The sequence below is a fragment of the Mobula hypostoma genome, chromosome 9 (assembly GCF_963921235.1).
Source record: "Mobula hypostoma chromosome 9, sMobHyp1.1, whole genome shotgun sequence".
NCBI lineage: Eukaryota > Metazoa > Chordata > Chondrichthyes > Myliobatiformes > Myliobatidae > Mobula > Mobula hypostoma.
In genome coordinates, this window is record NC_086105.1 from 2,665,501 (window position 1) to 2,686,068 (window position 20,568).

General features: G+C 47.5%; 1 protein-coding gene across 1 annotated transcript in view; it reads right to left on the reverse strand.

Moving 5' to 3' along the window:
- si:ch211-245j22.3 (uncharacterized protein LOC563798 homolog) overlaps nt 1-20,568 on the reverse strand; it is a 32,855-nt gene that overhangs the window by 640 nt on the left and 11,647 nt on the right. Inside the window, exons 2-4 of the mRNA XM_063059509.1 lie at nt 18,354-18,486; nt 10,261-10,410; nt 5,546-5,651 (exon numbers count right to left, since the gene is read on the reverse strand). Coding sequence (XP_062915579.1) covers nt 5,546-5,651; nt 10,261-10,410; nt 18,354-18,486 — 389 coding nt within the window. The remainder of the gene's footprint in view (nt 1-5,545; nt 5,652-10,260; nt 10,411-18,353; nt 18,487-20,568) is intronic.

The following is a 20,568-nucleotide window of genomic DNA, read 5'->3' on the forward strand; positions in this document are numbered from 1 at the left end:
TCCAGTAAGTATAGACCCAGAGCTATCAAATGCTCCTCATATGTTAACCCTTTAATTACCTGAATCATTCTGATGAATCTCTTCCAGACCCTCTCCAATAACAGCACACATTTTCTAAGATAAAGGGCCCAAAACCGCTCTCAATTCTCCAAGTGTGGTCTGATCAATGCCTTACAAAGCCTCGACATCACATCTTGCTGTTATATTCTAGTCCTCTCAAAATGAATGCATTTGCCTTCCTCACCACAGACTCAACCTGCAAGTTAACCTTCAGGGAATCCTGCACGAGGACTCCCAAGTCCCTTTGCGCCTCTGATTTTTAAATTTTCTCCCCATTTAGAAAATATTCTACCCCTTTATTCCTTCTACTAAGGTTCATAACTGTACACTTCCCTATAATTATGCACCTGGCTATGGGCTTTGGGCCCCATACCTAAGAAAGGACGTGTAGCGTGGGCTGAATGGCCTGTTTGTGTACCATAAGCTCGTGAAAGGTGCTTATAGTAAAGTATGAACTTATTGAGTCATAAAGCTCGGATTGGACAAGACCGGAGGAAGATCACGAGAATGATCTGGGGAACGAAAGGGTTAACAGTTGAGGAGTGTTTGGTGGCTCTGGGCCTGTACTTGCTAGAATTTGGAAGAATAAGTGGGGGGATCTCATTGAAACCTATTGACTATTGAAGTATGCAGATAGAGTGGGTGTGGAGAGGATACTCGAGGATGTTTCCTATAGTAGGGAAGTGTAGGATCAGAAGGCACAGCCCCAGAATAGAGGGACTTAGAACAGAAATGAGGAACTCCTTTAGCCAGAGGATGGTGAATCTGTGCCACAGGCAGCTGTGGAGGCCAAGTCACTGGGTGTATTTAAAGTGGAGACTGATAGATTCTTGATTAGTCAGGGCAGCAAAGGTCATGGGGAGAAGGCAGGAGAATGGGGTTGAGTGGGATAGTAAATCAGCCAGGATGAAATGGAGAAGCAGACTCGATGGGCTGAATGGCCTAATTCTGCTCCTATGTGTTATGAAAGACTGAAGTATCTAAAGGGGAACCTGAGAGGGAATTTCTTTACTCAGAGGGTGGTGCGAGTCAAGAACGAGCTGCCAACAGAATTAAGTGGTGGATGTGGGTTGAATTGTAACTTTTAAGAGAAGTTTGGATAGGAACAGTACCTGGGCAGGAGGGGTATGGAGGGCTATGCTGCAGATGCAGGTAGATGGGACTAGGTCAAAGATAAGGCTGGCATATTATAAATCGGCTGAAAGACGTGTTTCTGTGCTGAAGTGCTGTAAGACTCAACAAGATATGCATTTTTAGAGCACCTTTCACAGCCTCCTAATCATTCTGAGCAGTGGGCAGCCACCCATATTAATCCCATCTCCCAATACTTGGCCCATGGTTTCTCTACTGTTCCAGGCTGTGAGACTAGTGAATGCCCTGCCACCTCCAGGTCTCGTCACTGGGACAGCGAGTTGTTTACTGTTTGCCTGTGCTGCACAGTACATGTTGAATTATATTTCATTAACTTACTTGTGGTAATATTTTGCTTTGTGCGATATATGTTTTGGGGTGCACCATGGTCTGAGGACTGTTGTTTCAATTAGTTAGGTACATCTACAGTCAGATTCAGATTTAGATTAGACTTAGATGACAGTAAACTTGAAGATGACTTGTACCTGGTGTTTCCAGTGCTCGAACAGGCACTACTGAGATACCATCAGTGACCCTGCTTCCCCACACACTCCAGCAGAGTGTTCCAGATCGTCACCTCTCAAATCTCTTCCACCCCATCCTAAAGCTGTGTCCTCCACTTTTATCTGCCTCCTATGCGGGGAAATGCTTCCTGTAGCTTACCCTGTACATTTATACACCTCTTCTGGTGTGGTACCTGGGTTAGTACAGACAAGCTGGGCCGAAGGGCCTGTTTCCCTATTCTGTGACTCTGTTTCTTAACTTCCTCGGCTCCAGTTTCTCCTCATAACTAAACTGCAGGTAACACCCAGGGGAATCTCCACTGCACCCTCTACAGTGCCCAGTTAACCCAAGTGAGCTTCACAGCTAATGTGGGATTGTGGCTGTTGGACTGTGCTAAATAACAGCAGCCCCCCCCCCCACCCACAGTAATCTCCCTCAAACATTGTGACTGAGGGGCAAACACCGACCCCAGGGCTGCCTTCCCTTCAGTGGGAGCCTCCACATGAGGGCAGCTGAGACGCCTGTTTCATACCTCATCTGAAGAACCTAACCTCCCGACTGTGCAGCCACTCCCAAAACACTGCTAGTGCATAACTCCAGCGATCTCAGTTCAATCCCGACGTCAGGTGTTGTGTGTGGGTCTCCTCGTACATCCCAAATACATAGGTTAATTAGTGTAGACTGTCATAAATGGGTAGAAATGAAAGACAAGGCCACAGGGAAATGGCGGGGGGGGCGGGCGCGGGTGTCGTGTGGTGACTAATGATTGCTTTGAGAACTGACATAGTCTCAGTGACTTGAAAGGACTTTTAATGCCACAGAATCTGTGGAGGTTAATTGGCCACTCTACCAGCCCCAGGGTGTGGGGATCAGTGTGGATTTAGTGTAAAAGTGTACTCTATGGTTTGCAAAGGGTTGGTGAGCTGAAGGACCTACTTCTGTACTGAATGAGTCTGATACAGTCAAACGTTGACCCTCCCTCAATACAGCCCCTCCCACAGTGTGGCCCTCCCTCAGTACCACCCCTCCCACAGTGTGGCCCTCCCTCAGTACCACCCCTCCCACAGTGTGACCCTCCCTCAGTACACCACCCCTCCCACAGTGTGACCCTCCCTCGGTACCACCCCTCCCACAGTGTGACGCTCCCTCGGTACCACACCTCCCACAGTCTGACCCTCCCTCGGTACCACCCCTCCCACAGTGTGACTCTCCCTCAGTACCACACCTCCCACAGTGTGACCCTCCCTCGGTACCACCCCTCCCACAGTGTGACTCTCCCTCAGTACCACCCCTCCCAGTGTGACCCTCCCTCAGTACCACCCCTCCCACAGTGTGACCCTCCCTCGGTACCTCCCCTCCCACCGTGTGACCCTCCCTCAGTACCACCCCTCCCACCATGTGACCCTCCCTCAGTACCACCCCTCCCACAGTGTGACCCTCCCTCAGTACCACCCCTCCCATAGTGAGACCCTCCCTCAGTACCACCCCTCTCACAGTGTGACCCTCCCTCAGAACCACCCCTCCCACAGTGTGACCCTCCCTCAGTACCAACCCTCCCACAGTGTGACCCTCCCTCAGTACCACCCCTCCCACAGTGTGACGCTTCCTCAGTACCATCCCTCCACAGTGTGACCCTCCCTCAGTACCACCCCTCCCACAGTGTGACCCTCCCTTGGTACCACCCCTCCCTCAGTGTGACCCTCCCTCAGTACCTCCCCTCCCACCGTGTGACCCTCCCTCGGTACCTCCCCTCCCACCATGTGACCCTCCCTCAGTACCACCCCCCCACAGTGTGACCCTCCCACAGTACCACCCCTCCCACAGTGTGACCCTCCCTCGGTACCTCCCCTCCCACCGTGTGACCCTCCCTCGGTACCTCCCCTCCCACCGTGTGACCCTCCCTCAGTACCACCCCTCCCACAGTGTGACTCTCCCTCAGTACCACCCCTCCCACAGTGTGACTCTCCCTCAATACCACCCCTCCCACAGTGTGACTCTCCCTCAATACCACCCCTCTCAAAGTGTGACATAAAATGCTGGAGGAACTCTACTTTTTCCATAGATGCTGCCTGGCCTGCTGATTTCCTCTAACATCTTGGGTGTGTTGCTTTGATTTCCAGCATCTACAGATTTTCTCTAGTTTGTGAAGGCAAGGCAGTGGGTATTATCTACGTGGACTTTAGCAAGGCATTTGTCAAGGTTCCACATGGGAGATTGGTCAAAAAAACTCAGTTGTATGGCATTCAAGATGAGGTGTTAAATTGGATTAGAGCTTGGCTCTGATGGAGAAACCGAAGAGTGGTAGTTGAAGAGTAATCATCTTTCCTTCTGCTTTCTGCAGGGATCCCTCTCTATGCGACTCCCTTGTCCATTCATCCCTCCCCACCGATCTCCCTCCTGGCACTTAACCTTGCAAGCGGAACAAGAGCTTCACCTGCCCCTACACCTCCTCTCCCACTACCATTTAGGGCCCCAAACAGTCCTTTCAGGTGAGGTGACACTTCACCTGTCAGTCTGTTGTGGTTATATACTCTGTTTGAAGCTCTCGGTGTGGCCCCCTGTATATGGGTGAGACCCAATATGGATTGAGAGACCACTTCGCCAAGCACTACGCTCCATCCACCAGAACAAGCAGCATTTCCCAGTGGCCACCCATTTTAATTCCACTTCCCATTCCCATTCTGAAATCCATGGCCTCCTCCACTGTCGGGATAAAGCCACACTTAGGATGGAGGAACAACACCTTATATTCCTTCTGGGTAGCCTCCAACCTGATGGCATGAACATCGACTTCGCTAACTTCCAGTAATGCCTCCATGCCCCCCCACCTTCACCATTTCCCATGCCCTTGTCCCTCTCTCATGCTATCTCCTTGCCCACCCATTGCCTCCCTCTGGTGCTCCTCCTCTCCTCCCCCCTTTCCTTTCTTCCATGGCCTTTTGTCTCTTTCACCAATCAACTGCCTAGCTCTTTGCTTCATCCCTCCTCCTCCAAGTTTCAACTGTCACCTGGCGTTTCTCCCTCCACTCCCCCACCTTTCAAATCTATTCAGCTTTTTTCACTCCATTCCTGCCGAAGGGTCTCGGCCCAAAACTTCAACTGTACTTTTTTCCATGGATGCTGCCTGGCCTGCTGAGTTCCTCCAGCATTTTGTGTGTCTTGAGTGGCGTGTTGGTAGAGGCTTGCCTCTCTGACTGGAGGCTGTGACTAGTGGTGTGCCACAGGGATCGGTGCTGTGTCGATCCTGTTTTTCATCTATATAAATGGTCAGGATGATAATGGATTAGCAAATTTGCAGATGACACCAAGATCAGGGGTGTAGTGGACAGTGAGGAAGACTATCATGGCTTGCAGAGGGGTATGCATCAGCTGGAAAACTGGGCTAAAAATGGCAGATGAAATTTAATGCAGACAAGTGCAAGGTGTTGCACTGTGGTAGGACCAACCAGAGTAGGTCTTACACAGTGAACGGTAGGGCACTGAGGAGTGTGGTAGGACAAAGAGATCTGGGACTACAGGTCCATAATTTATTGAAAGTGGTATCACATGTTGACAGGGTCATAAAGAACACTTTGGAACTTTGGCTTTCATAAATCAATGTACTGAGTAGGTTGTGTTGCAGTTCTATAAGACATTGATGAGGCAGTTTTGGTCAGATGTAGACAAAGTTTCAATGTTTAAGAGAAGTTTGGATAGGTACATGGATGGTAATGGTATGGAGGTCTATGGTCCCGGTGCAGGGTGATGGGAGTAGGCAGTTTAAATGGTTTTGGCATGGACTAGATGGGCTGAAGGGCGTGGTTCTGTGCTGTGCTTCTCTATGATTCTATGACCGTTTCCCAGCACTCACCATCTCTGTCCTTGTCCAGGCGTCTGAACATACGGTCAGTGCACTCTTCAGGGGTTTGTGGTTCGACTTTGGTGAGTGAGACTGCAAGGCTCATCTTGTAAATTGTCTGCACAGACAGAAGCAACCTCTAACACAAGTTTACAAACTGTTCCCCAAGGTCAAGATCAGACCATAAAACCTAGGAGCAGAATTTGGCCATTTGGCCCATCAATTCTGCTCCACCATTCCATCATGGCTGATTTATTATCCCTCTCAACCCCATTCTCCTGCCTTCTCCCTGTAACCTTTGACACCCTGTCTAATCGAGAACCTATCAACCTCCACTTTAAATATACCCAATGACTTGGCCTCTATAACCGTCTGTGGTAATGAATTCCACAGATTCCCCACCCTCTGGCTAAAGAAATTCCTCCTCATCTCTGTTCTAAGTGACATCCCTCTATTCTGACTCTGTGCCCTCTTGTCCTAGACTACCCCACTGTAGAAAATATCCTCTCCACGTTCACTCTATCTAGGCCTTTTGATACTTGATAAGTTTCAATGAGATTGAAATGAACAGTTACTCGAGGGATTTGAGGCTTTGACTTTGCTGTATTTATCTAACTAGTGTCCACTGAGACCAGCAGAGACCAGCAGAAGCTGAGGTCTTTCTCCTGGGATACCCAATACAGCAGGCTCCCACAGAGCCCAGTACAGCAGGTTCCCACAGAACCCAGTAGAGCACGTTCCCACAGAACGCAGTAGAGCAGGTTCCCACAGAACCCAGTACAGCAGGTTCCCACAGAGCCCAGTAGAGCAGGTTCCCACAGAACCCAGTACAGCAGGTTCCCACAGAGCCCAGTACAGCAGGCTCCCATAGATCTTACTAAGTGAAGACTATCAAAAATAACAGGTGGAACTTGGTCAGCTGGATACTGAGCTGAACCATGGCAAATGGAGTTTGATTCAGGTAAGTGTGAGGTGTTGTATTTTGGAAAGTCAAACATGTGGCCTAATAACAGAGTGCGATCCCACGCTCGGCTTCATTAATCAGCGATTGAAGTGTTTAGCAAGATTGAAACCAACGAGGACGAGAGCAGAGGGTGTGCAGTTATTCGGGACTGACTACCTGTTTTTGACTAGTCTCCCTCTCCCTCTCGCGAACTGCTGCTGGTGGAAGGTGCAGGAGTCTTGGGCGAGGTTTAATCAGTGCGGTTTGTGGTTTGGACTCATTTTTAGAGGACTCTGCAGTTCGTGGTAAATATGTTTCTGGTTTCTGAGTACTCCTTTTTTATTGTTATTTTGCATGATTTGATTGGGGCACTTTGATGCAGAAGGACTCTGCTGCCTGCAGTTAACAAACAGCACAGGGTTGAATTGAACTGAACTCAACTGTTTCAAAGACGTGAACACGAGGAAATCTGCAGATGCTGGAAATTCAAGCAACACACATCAAAAAATGCTGGTGAACGCAGCAGGCCAGGCAGCATCTCTAGGAAGAGGCGCAGTCGACGTTTCAGGCCAAGACCCTTCGTCAGGACTAACTGAAGGAAGAGTGAGTAAGGGATTTGAAAGCTGGAGGGGGAGGGGGAGATGCAAAATGATAGGAGAAGACAGGAGGGGGAGGGATAGAGCCGAGAGCTGGACAGGTGATTGGCAAAAGGGATATGAGAGGATCATGGGACAGGAGGTCTGGGGAGAAAGAAAGGAGGAGGGGGGAAAATGCCCAGAGGATGGGCAAGGGGTATAGTGAGAGGAACAGAGGGAGAAAAAAAGAGTAAAAAAGGGGGAAAAGAAAATAAATAAATAAATAAATAAATAAATAGCTAGATAAATAAATAAATAAACAACTGATGGGGTACGAAGGGGAGGTGGGGCATTAGCGAAAGTTAGAGAAGTCAATGTTCATGCCATCAGGTTGGAGGCTACCCAGATGGAATATAAGGTGTTGTTCCTCCAACCTGAGTGTGGCTTCATCTTGACAGTAGAGGAGGCCGTGGATAGACATATCAGAATGGGAATGGGACGTGGAATTAAAATGTGTGGCCACTGGGAGATCCTGCTTTCTCTGGCGGACAGAGCGTAGGTGTTCAGCGAAATGATCTCCCAGTCTGCATTGGGTCTCACCAATACATAGAAGGCCGCATCGGGAGCACCGGACGCAGTATATCTCCCTAGGCTTCCCATCCCATGACCTTCTCCCTTCTCCAGCCTCGTATCCCTTTTGCCAATCAATTTTCCAGCTTTTAGCTCCATCCCTCCCCCTCCTGTCTTCTCCTATCATTTTGGATCTCCCTCTTCCCCTCCCACTTTCAAATCTCTTACTATCTCTTCTTTCAGTTAGTCCTGACGAAGGGTCTCGGCCCGAAACATCGACTGTACCTCTTCCTAGAGATGCTGCCTGGCCTGCTGCGTTCACCAGCATTCTTTGTGTGTGTTGTTTCAAAGAGTCTGCAGTTTGATATTTAATATTCTGTGCGTTATTCACTCACTTTTTGCCGTTTGCGTGATTCGTACTTTTTTTTGCACGTTTGGTGTTTGATGTTTTCTTTGAGTGGGTTCCATGGTGTTTCTTTCTTTCGTGGCTGTCTGGGGGAAGATGAATTTCAGGGTTGTATACTGCATACATTGATAATAAATATTCTTTGAATCTTTCTAGGGTAGGACCTTCACAGTAAATAGCAGGACGCTTGGGGAGTGCTGTATGAGAATGATTCCTATAGTGGGTGAGTGTAGGACCAGAGGTTTCTTAAGGTGTTGTAGCTGGGTGTAGTAATGGTCCCACTACCTATTAAATGCTCCCAATAACGTCACCTCAAATAGCCTCTGGCACCAAGTCCAGCTCCTGGCTTTCACTTGTGGCTTAGCTACTAAGCCTGGGGGAACCGTTTCTGTAAACAGGAGAAGGGGCAAAGGCGGGTTACTGGTGCTGTAAAACCAGTTGCTTCGGGCAGATGGAGGTCATCAGCCATGTTGGCAGCTTATCTAGTAGGAAAACTCTGATCTCTAACCTCTGCTGACTTGCAGCCATACTCCCTCATGGCTTCGGGAGTGAACCCGGAGGAAAAAGTCTGGAGCTGGAGTCCCCTAAGGCAGTCCTACATTGAGTTCAATGCTGACCGGCAACTCCTGCGACACGGCTGATGCCAACTGTGGTCTCTGCTGTTCCTTTGGGTTCATCAGATGTGTGGAGAGGGGGAGCTTGTTACATGGGCAACAGCTTGCTCTCCATGTTTTACTGCCCTGGCTTGCAACATCCGTGGTTAACCCTGACTGACAGAGGCCTCAGCAACTCAGCAGTAGACAGCCTCAGAAAGAAGGAACATCCCTTTAGATCAGAGTTGAAGAGGAATTTCTTTAGCCAGAGGGTGATGAATCTGTGGAATTCATTGCCACAGATGGCTGTGGAGGCCAAGTCATTGAGTATATTTAAGGTGGAGGTTGATAGGTTCTTGATTAGTCAGGTCGTCAAAGGTTACAGAGAGAAGGCAGGAGAATGGGGTTGAGAGGGATAATAAATGAGTCACAATATCTGACTCAATGGGCTGAATGGTCATAATTCTGCTCCTATGTCTTTTGATCTTACTGTCTTATGTAAAACAGAGGGACCATAGAGTTCTGGTACATGGTTCCCCAAAAGCCGATTCATCACCCTGTCCACTAGTGCTGGACTTCAATAGTCAGGGACTGAGTAGAGAGTCTGGAAAGTCACAGTGCTGTTGTACAGGATGATGGTGAGGTTGCACTGTGTTCAGACTGTTGTGATTGGAGATCCTGGTACAGGAAAGATGCTATTCAACTGGAAATAGTGCATATAGATTTGCAAGGATGTTGCCAGGACTAGTTATGGAGAGAGGATGGACAGGCTGGGATAATTTTGCTTGGAGTGTGGGAGACTGAGACGTGATCTTATAGAGATATAGAAAGTCATTGGGGAAGTGGGTATAGACAGGGGGCATGTACGCAGTCTTTTTCCAAGGTAGGGAGTGCGAGAACCAGAGGGCATAGGAGAGAGATTGAATAGGGACCCAAGGAGAACCGCTTCACACGGAGGAATGAGCTGCCAGGGGAAGCGATTGATGCAGGTACATTAACAATACTTCAAAAGCTCTTGCCCAGGAATACATATCGGAAGGAGAGGGACAAGATAAATGGCCATTGTGGTCAGTCGGGACCAGTCATGCCGAATGGCCTTTTTCCTTGCAGGTTGGATCTATGACTCAGGGAGGAGCTGCTGGACACCCTCTGCCCACCCTCCACCTACTCTCCCTCTCCACTCATCCTCACACTCACCTCTCCTTCCCCATCCACCCACCCTTGCCCCACCTCCCCTCGAACCCTCCCCGTTGCCCCACCCTCTGCCATGCCCTCACCTCCCCCTCACCCTCTGCCCACCCCTGCCCTTGCCCTCTTCCCACCCATGCCCTCTCCACCTCCTGGCACTCTGACTGCCCATGCCCTTGCTTCCCCCTCACCCTCCACCCACCATCCCCTCTCCTTCACTCTTCACTCCCTCTTGCCCGCCTCCCCCTCTCCCCCACCTCCCCCCTCGCGCCCGCCTCCCCCTTGCCTTCACCCCTGCCTTCCCCTCACTCTTTGCGTCCCTTGCTCTCGCCTCCTCCTCCACCCTCATACTAGCCTTCATGTGACTCTGATTCCCCTCCCTCACCGCCACAATTACTCCCTCCTGGCCCTTTTGCCCCCCCCCTGCCGTGAGCTGAGACCCAGAGGCCGACCTGCATGATCTCCAGCATCTCCGACCGGCTGATGGCTCCATCCTTGTTTTTGTCGTAGAGCTTAAAGGACCACTTCAGCTTCTCCCGGGCCGTGCCCTGGATCAGCAGACTGACAGCCGTCACATACTCGCGGTAGTCCACCAACCCATCCTTCAGCACAGATACAACACAACACAACATTGGCTGATAAGCACCCCGATGCTGGAACACACAAAATGCTGGAGAAACAGTCGGCTGTTATACTGCAGCTCTTCAAGTTCTGGTCAGACCACACTTGCAATATTGTGCTCAGTTTTAGTCACTGATTTAAAGAAAAGATGTGGAAGTTTCAGAGAGGGTGAGAGGACATAGAAACATAGAAAACCTACAGCAGAATACAGGTCCTTCAGCCCACAATGTTGTGCCAAACATGTTCCTCCCTTTGATGTTAACTAGGCTGACCCATAGCCCTCTATTTTTCTAAGCTTCATGTACCTATCCAAAGTTCTCTTAAAAGACTCTGTTGTTTCCACCTCCACTGTCGTTGCTGGCAGCCCATTCTACGCACTCACCACTCTCTGCCTAAAAAACTTACCCCTGACATCTCCTCTCTACCTACTCCCCAGCACCTTAAACCTGTGTCCTCTTGTGGCAACCATTTCAGTCTGGGAAAAAGCCTCTGACTATCCACATGATCATTGCCTCTCATCTCTTATACACCTCTATCAGGTCACCTCTCATCCTCCGTCACTCCAAGGAGAAAAGGCCGAGTTCACTCAACCTGCTTTCATAAGGCATGCTCCCCAATCCATCCTTGTAGTGAGGTGGCCAGAACTGAGCACAGTACTCCAAATGGGATATGACCAGGGTCCAATATAGCTGGCTGCAACATTACCTCTTGGCTCCTAAATTCAATTCCACGATTAATGAGGGCCAATACACCGTATGCCTTCTTAACCACAGAGTCAACCTGCGCAGCTGCTTTGAGCATCCTATGGACTCAGACCCCAAATCCCTCTGATCCTCCATACTGCCAAGAGTCTTACGATTAATACTATATTCTGCCAGCATATTTGACCTACCAAAATGAACCACTTCACACTTATCTGGGTTGAACTCCATCTGCCACTTCTCAGCCCAGTTTTGCATCCTATCAATATCCTGCTGTAACCTCTGACAGCCCTCCACACTACCCACAACACCCCTAACCTTTGTGTCATCAGCAAATTTACTAACCCATCCCTCCACTTCCTCATCCAGGTCATTTATTAAAATCACGAAGAGTAAGGGTCCCAGAACAGATCCCTGAGGCACACCACTGGTGACTGTCCTCCATGCAGAATATGACCTGTCTACAACCACTCTTTGCCTTCTGTGGGCAAGCCAGTTCTGGATCCACAAAGCAATGTCCCCTTGGATCCCATGCCTCCTTACTTTCTCAACAAGCCTTGCATGGGGTACCTTGTCAAATGCCTTGCTGAAATCCATATACACTACATCTACTGCTCTAGTATACTACCTGGATTAGAGAGCATGTCTTATGAGGGTAGGTTGTGTGAGCTCTTGGAGCAGGCTGAGGTGACTTGATAGAGATGTAGAAGATAGTGAACAGAACTAGACCCTTCAGTAGGACTGGGGGAAAGGAAGGGGGAATGTGCCAGAATAAAAAGGAGGGGGAGGGAAATGAGGCCAAGCTAGAAGGTGATAGGTGAAGCCAGGTGGGTGGGGGAGGGTGGGATAAGAAATTGGCAGGTAAATTAAGATTAATTTTATTTATCACTCGCACTGTACTGTGTAGTGAAACATTGTGAAATGCCTCAACACACTGCCGCAGTAGTCAGCATAACACTTTGCAGTGCCAGTGCTCAGTGACTGAGGTTCAGTTCCTGCTGCTGTCTGTAAGGAGTTTGTATGTTCTCCCCGTGACTGCGTGAGTTTCCTCCGGGTGTTCCCATTACCTCCCACATTCCAAAGACGCACCAGTTTGGATTAGGGTTGGTGAGTTGGTGCCAGAGCCATGGTGACAATTGTGGGCTAACCCAGCGTGTCTTTGGACTGTGTTGGTCTCTGTGCTTCCTCCAGAGTAACTTCATTTGGATATTGCCGGGATTGGAACAATTAAGTTAGAAGGATAAATTGGATAGATTGGGTTGGCTTTTTCCGGAGTGAAGAAGCTTGAGGGGTGATCTGCTACAGGTGTATAAGATTGAGGGGGTTAGAAAGGGTAAACAATAAGAATCTTCTTCCCAGGGTGGGATATCTTGGAAAAGGGGGCATGGGTTTAAGGTGAGAGGTGGGACGTTTAGTAGCAATCTGAAGAGGGCATTTTTCAATGGTTGGATCCAGGGACCTACTGGCTGAATATTTAAAGATTTTTTAAAAGCTTTATTTGTCACAGTACATCAAAATCTCAAAACATACAGTAAAATGTGACACTTGCATCAATGACCGTCAGTTCGAGGATGTGGTTGGGGCAGTCCGCAAGTGTCAAACCGTGCTTCTGTGCCAACATAGGATGCCCACAACTCACTAACATATCACCATGCTTCTGTGCCAATGTAGGATGCCCACAACTCACTAACAACGTCACCGTGCTTCTGTACCAACGTAGGATGCCCACAACTCACTAACCCTGACCTGTATGATTTTGGAACGTGGGAAGAAACCGGAGCAACCAGAGGAGATCCACATGGTCACGGGGAGTACGTACAGCAGCAGGAATTGAACCGCAAGCATTGCTCTGGTCCTGTGCCTCAAGGCAGATAGAGGAGGCAGAGCCTCAGTAAACCAGCTGGGGAAATGTCTGAATCATCAAGGCATAGAAGATCATATCTAGTACAATGGTCAGCCTGGAAATGATGGGTCAAAGGGTCACTTCAGGACCATGGTCTGACCTAATACACGAGCTGGTTTTAGACCTTCACATGGAGCAATCAACATGATCTTCACAATGTGACAACTACAAGAAAAATGTCGTGAACTTCAACCTTTGTACATGGCATTCATCGACCTCACCAAAGCCTTTGACTCGGGATCAAGGGAACTCCTATGGGATGTCCTATCCACCTATGGATGACCTGAAAAGTACATTCGAATCCTGAGACTCCTCCACGATGGCATGCTTGCCACAGTCATGGTCAGCAACAGTAACTGTGAGCCTTTTCAGTTAGATCAGGAGTAAAACAGGGAAGCGTGATTGCCCCAACTTTGTTCACCATCTTCATTGCGACAATCATCCACATGATCGAGGACAATGTACCCCCAGGAATCGAAGTTGTCTACAGAACAGATGGCAGACTTTTCAATCTTGCCCATCTCAGGTCCAAAATGAAGACATCCACGACTTCCCTCATTGAGTTCCAATACGCAGATGACAACAGTGTTGCAGCTCTCTCAGAAAACCACCTACAACAGATTCTGACTGCCTTCAACCGTGCGTACACGAAACTTGGACTTACCATCAATTCCAAGAAGACTCAGATCATCTATCAACCATCACCAATTGACACAAATCGGATAAAACCATCAATTCAACTTGGCAAAATAACCCTGGAAAATGTGGACCACTTTCCGTATCTTGGAAGTCACCTCTCCTCCAATGTCAACCTTAATGACAAGATCCAACATCGTCTTAAATGCGCTGGAACAGCTTTTGGACATCTCTGAACAAGAGTCTTTCATGATCGTGACATCCGAACAGACACCAAAATGTTAGTGTACAGAGCAGTGGTAATCTCAACGCTCCTATATACATCAGAAACCTGGACAACATACCGATGACATCTGAAGGCACTTGAAAAGTTCCATCAACGCTGTCTTCGAAACATCTTAAATATCAGCTGGGAAGATAGCAGAACCAACGTCAGTGTGCTAAATGAAGCAAAAACAACAAGCATTGAAGCCTACGTCATCAAGAACCAACTAAGATGGAGCGGTCATGTTGTCGGATGAAAAACGAACGTCTGCCGAAACAAATCTTCTACTCCCAGTTTAAAGAAGGCAAATGTAAAAGAGGCGGACAACAGAAGAGATTCAAAGACGTCTTAAAAGCCAACATGAAGAAATGTAACATTGACATCAACAATTGGGAAACCAATGCGAAGGACAGGAAACTCTGGCAAGCCATCATCCGAGAAGGAACAGCAACTTTCGAAGCCAACAGATGTGCAGAATTAGAAGAAAAGAGAAGAAAATGGAAAGAGAGGCAGCAACAACCAAAGCCCGATCTGCCATCTGGAACTACCTGTCCTGAATGCGGAAGAACTTTCAAAGCCAAGATTGGACTCATAAGCCACTTGAGAGCCCATGAGCAGATCAACAGAACGAAGACCATCATCCTCGACCTCGAGGGATAGCCACGACGATGAAAGTGCTTTTCAGGAGGGGAGAGAGGGAAGGAAAAGTTTTGTGAGAGAATGTCAGAGTTTAGAGACGGGTAGAGGGAGCAGGTGCCTAGAATGAGGCGGTTGGATTCCAGAAGCAAAAGACACAAAACGACGGAGTGACCAAGAAAAAAGAACATTAAAATGTAGTATGTTGAGAACTTTGCAGACAATGCTAGAGGAACTCAGCTGGTCAGGCAGCATCTGTAGAGAGAATAAAGTCAATGTTTTGAGCTGGGACCTTTCAGGACTGGAAAGGAAGGGGGAAGAAGTCAGAGTAAAATGGTGGGAGGAGGGGGAGGAGTACAACTTGGCAGGTGATGGGTAGGTGGGTTGGAGAGAGGGGATGAAGTGAAAAACTGGGAGGTGATAGGTAAAAGAGATAATGACTGAATTTGAAGGAATCTGATAGCAGGGGACACAGTGGACCAAGGAAGAGAGGGAAGGAGGAGGGGGACCAGACAGTAGTGTTGGTGTTTGGCAGGTCGTGAGGGTGTAGACGGAGGAAGAGAAGTGGGCATGAGGGGAAACCAAGACGGGTGGGACAGAAGGGAGTGATTTGTCCTCATGAAGGGTCTCAGCCTAAACATCGACTATTTACTCTCTTCCACAGATGCTGCCTGACCTGCTGAGTTCCTCCAGCATTTTGTCGGTGTTGCTCTGGATTCTCCTTTCTGTCTGTATACCTGGAGCTGGTGAAACGTGGCAGAGATGAAGAGAAAGAGCTAGTGATGTCGGTCAAGGGAGGAAGTGGGAAGGAGCTGGTGTGGAACAGACCCAGTGTCACAGAGGAAGGGGTGAATGGCTGGTTTCCAGGCTCTGACTCGCAGAGAAGAAGAAAGAAGGAGACAGTGCAAATACTGTAGTCCTTGTGAGCGAGTTCCCACAGTGTTCCCACACTTTGGCTCACCTCCCATAGTGTCCTGCCTTCTGCTCAGATAAACACTTTGTAATCTTGTTCCAAGTGCCTCCATACAATTCTTAGTTTAATGCAAGCATTAAGTCAATTAGAGTAAATGACACTGGAAGGAGCCCGGAGGGACTTTGTGCAAGAGGGTTAATGGCTTAGCTCTGAATCCTCGTTCTTAAAGAGAAGATCCCAGAGAGGCGAGTAATTAGTGTTCCTGGTATTAGGGGATGAGTTTATTGCTTGTTTTAGTGAGCTTCTGTACTTAGTAACCTGAGCTGTTCATTTGAGGCATTGGCTATTGCATTAGACTAACACAATGGAGGATCCTGCTTCAGTGTTTTGTTGCAGTTTATGACCCACCACCTGGGACATGTCCTCTTCTCATTGCTACCATCAGGGAGGAGGTACTGGAGCTTGAAGACACACACTCAGTGTTTCAGGAACAGCTTCTTCCCCTCCACCATCAAATCTCTGAATGGACAATGAACGCATGAAGCCTACAACTCTACCTCACTATTTTTTCCCTTTTTTGTACTATTTATTATTTTTTTTGACACTGATCAACAGAAAAAGACTCTTTCATGTCAAAGTAAAAACAGATCTCTACAAAGTGATCTAAATTAATTGCAAATATAAAACACAAAATAATTGATTGCATAAGTATTCACCCCTTTAATAAGACAGGCCAAACTATCACTGGTGCAGTCAATTGGTTTTAGGAGTCACATAATTAATTAAAGTGTCCTATCTATATGTAAAACTGTGTGCAGTCAAGGTGTTTCAATTGATTGTAGTAAAACTACGCCTGTATCTGGAAGGTCCAACTGCTGGTGAGTCAGTATCCTGGCAAAAATTATACCACGAAGACAAAAGAACACTCCAAGCAACTCAGCGAAAAGGTTATTGAAAAGCACAAGTCAGGAGATGGATACAAGAACATTTCCAAGTCACTGAATATCCCTTGGAGTACAGTTAAGTCAATCATCAAGAAATGGAAAGAATATGACACAGCTGTAAATCTGCTTAGAGCAGGCTGTCCTCAAAAACTCAGTGACCGTGCAAGAAGGGGATTAGTGAGGGAGGCCAGCAAGAAACCTGTGACAACTCTGGAGGAGTTACAAGTTTCAGTGGCTGAGATGGGACAGACTGTGCATACAACAAGTGTGGCCCGGGTGTTTCACCCGTCGCAGCTTTCTGGGAGAGTGGCAAAGTGAAGGCTGTGTTAAAAAAAACTCACATGAAATCTCAGCTAGAGGTTTCCGCTAGAAGGCATGTGAGAGACTCTTGAAGTCAGCTGGAAGAAAGTTCTATGCTCTGATGAAACCAAAAATAAGCTTTTTGGCCATCAGACTGAACACTACGTTTGCATAAGCAGCAGCCCTGGAAGGTTTGTGAAGGTAGAGGGTAAAATGAATGCAGCAAAATTCAGGGAAGCCCTGGAGGAAAACCTGATGCAGTCTGCAAGAGAACTACAGCTTGGGAGAAGGTTTATTTTCCAGAAAGACAATGACCCCAAGCATAAAACTAACGCTACACAGGAATGGCTTAAAAACAACAAAGTTAATGTCCTGGACTGGCCAAGTCAGAGTCCAGACCTCAATCTAATTGAGAATTTGTGGCTGGACTTGAAAAAGGATGTTCAGTCACAATCCCCATGCAATCTGACAGAGCTTGAGCAGTTTTGTAAAGAAGAAATAGAAAAAATTGTAGTGTCCAGAGGTGCAAAGCTGATAGAGACTAATCTACACAGACTCTATGCTGTCAACACACATCAAAGTTGCTGGTGAACGCAGCATCTCTAGGAAGAGGTACAGTCGACGTTTCAGGCCGAGACCCTTCGTCAGGACTCTATGCTGTAATTGCTGCCAAAGGAGCATCTAATAAATACTGACTTGAAGGGGGTAAATATTTATGCAATCAATTATTTTGTGTTTTATATTTGTAAATAATTTAAATCACTTTGTAGAGATCTGTTTTTACTTTGACACAAAAGATTATTTTTCTGTTGATCAGTGTCAAAAAAGCCAAATTAAATCCATTGTGATTCAATGTTGTAAAACAATAAAACATGAAAACTTCCGGGGGGGGGGTGAATACTTTTTATGGACACTGTAGAAACATTGTAATTTTATATCATTTATAGTTTTATTATTATGTATCGCATGTGATATTAAGCCTGATTCTGATAAAATCTCATTTACTGCTGCTCAGTGCTTGAGTCAAGCCTCCCCTACATTTCCTGACGAAGTCAGGATGGGTGACTGTGCAATGGCAGGCAGAGGTGCCAAGATTAAACTCCACACACTGACATCCTGAGCTGTGGTAGTGTCTCACTAAGTGCGGCGCTGACGGGGAGAAGGAAAGGAAGAACGAGGGAATGTGGGGCAAACGATACACCGCAACTCGAGTAAAGATTTACGGTGCCAACATTCGGGGTTCAATTTCCACCGCTGTCTGTAAGGAGTTTGTACCTTCTCCCCACGACTGTGTGAGTTCACACCGGTTCCACCCACATTCCACAGACGTGTGGCTCAGGGTTAGTGACGTGGGCACGCAAGGTTGACGGCAGAAACATGATGACACTCACGAGCTGCCCCGGTATAAAATGGGCCTGTGTTGGTCGTTGATACAGACAATGTCACTCTATGTTTCAATGTTGACGTAGTGAATAAATCTGAATTTGACTCGGTGGCCAAGGCTGGGCCTCAGCCGTGTTACGGAGACAATTCACTGAGTAATGGATCCCATCGTGGAGAAGTCATACAGGTTTGGAAGAGAATGAAAGCAGAAAGACCCAGACCCACAGTGCTTGTATGTCTCACCCTATTATCATCCAAGGTTCTGAAGATTTGTTCAGCGTACTCTGAGGATCCAGGACCCACCGTCCCATCACAAAAGTGTCTCCGGAACTCATGGAGGGTGATCAGCCCGCTGGGACATTCCTTGATGAATTTTCTGGAACAAAGAGGCTTCCAGGTTAATAAACTCTCCTGTGAGCAGTGACCTGTGACCTGTGACCCAGTTGCATCTCTCGTGTCTTTGAACGGCTTCCACTGCAGTACTGAGGAGCACCCCTCCTCCAGGAAATGACCTTTTACTGAGCAGTTAATAGATAGAGTACACAGAACAATACAGGCCCTCAGCCCACAATACTGTGCCATCCCTTTAACCTACTCCTAGATCTATTTAACCCTGCCCTCCCAAATGAACCCCATCCCATTTTTCTATCATCTACAGGCCCATCTAAAAGTTTCTTCAATGTTCCTGATGTTTCTGCCTCTAGCACCAACCCTGGCAATGTCTTCCATGTACCTACTACTCTCTTTGTAAACAGAAGCTGCTTCTGACATCCCTTCTATACTTTGCTCATAAAGTTTTGCACACTTGTGTTTGCCATTTCTGCCCTAGGAAGAAAGTCTCTGCCTCTCTACCCTATCAATACCTCTTAACATCTTGAACACTTCTATCAAGTTACCTCTCATCTTCCTGGTCAAAAAGAAAAGATCTAGCTCATTCAAAATATCTTCCTTTGGATTGTCTCTGCACGCCCTATAATGAGGTGTGCAGAGCTGAACACAATATTCCAAGTGTGGTCTAACTAGGGTTTTATAGTACTCTAACATTATCTCATAGCTCTTAAACTCAATTCCCTGACTAATGAAGGCAACACCCCACACATCTTCTTAACCACCCTGTCAACTTACGTGGCAACTTTGAGGGATCTATGGGCATGAATACCAAGATCCCTCTGTTCCTCCACACTGCCAAGAATACTGCCATTAACCCTGTATTCTGCCTTTGTTTGACCTTTCAAAGTGAATCACTTCACACTTTTCCAGTTTGAACTCCATCTGCCACTTCTCAGCCCAGCTCTGCATCCTGTCAATGTCCCATTGTAACCTGTGACAATCTTCAAGACGTTAAACTGAGATCCCATCCAGAAACATAGAAACATAGAAAATAGGTGCAGCTATTCGGCCCTTCGAGCCTGCACCGCCATTCAGTATGATCATGGCTGATCATCCAACTCAGAACCCTGTACCAGCCTTCCCTCCATACCCCCTGATCCCTTTAGCCACAAGGGCCATATCTAACTCCCTCTTAAATATAGCCAATGAACTGGTCTCAACTGTTTCCTGTGGCAGAGAATTCCACAGATTCACCACTCTCTGTGTGAAGAAGTTTTTACTCATCTCAGTCCTAAAAGGCTTCCCCTTATCCTTAAACTGTGGCCCCTCATTCTGGACTTCCCCAACATCGGGAACAATCTTCCTGCATCTAGCCTGTCCAATCCCTTTAGAATTTTATACTGCTTAGAAAACAATGGGAGCACTCAGCAGGTCAGCCAGCAGCTATGAAGAGGGAAACAGAGTTAAAGTTTATCAATGATAAACTGATAGATCTGATTTAGGTTTATAAGATTATGAGAGGCATATATGGAGTATACAAAATGCTGGAGGAACTCAGCAGGCCAGGCATCTTATAGGAAAAGGGTATAGTATTGGCAGGACTGGAGAAAAAAAAGCTGAGGAATAGATTTAAAAGGTGGGGGGAGGGTAGAGAGAAGCACAAGGTGATGGGTGAAATCTGAAGGGAGAGGGGATGAAGTGAAGAGCTGGGAAGTTGGTTGGTGAAAGAGTTACAGGGCTGGAGAAGGAGGAATCTAATAGGTGAAGACAGAAGGTGCTGGAAGAAAGAAAGGAGGGAGGGGTAGCACCAGAGGGAGGCAATGGGTGGGCAAGGAGATAAGATGAGAGAGGGAAAAGGGGATGAGGAATGCTGAAGGAGAGTGGTTGTGGGGGGCATTACCAGAAGTTTGAGAAATCGACGTTCACGCCATCAGGTTGGAGGCTACCCAAATGGAATATAAGGTATTGCTCCTCCAGCGTAAGTGTGGCTTCATCACGACAGTGGAGGTGACATATTGGAATGGGAAGTGGAATTAAAATGGGTGGCCATTGGGAGATCCCGATTTTTGAGGCGGCGAAACTGTCTCCCAGTCTACATCAGGTCTCACCGATATAAAGGAGGCCACAG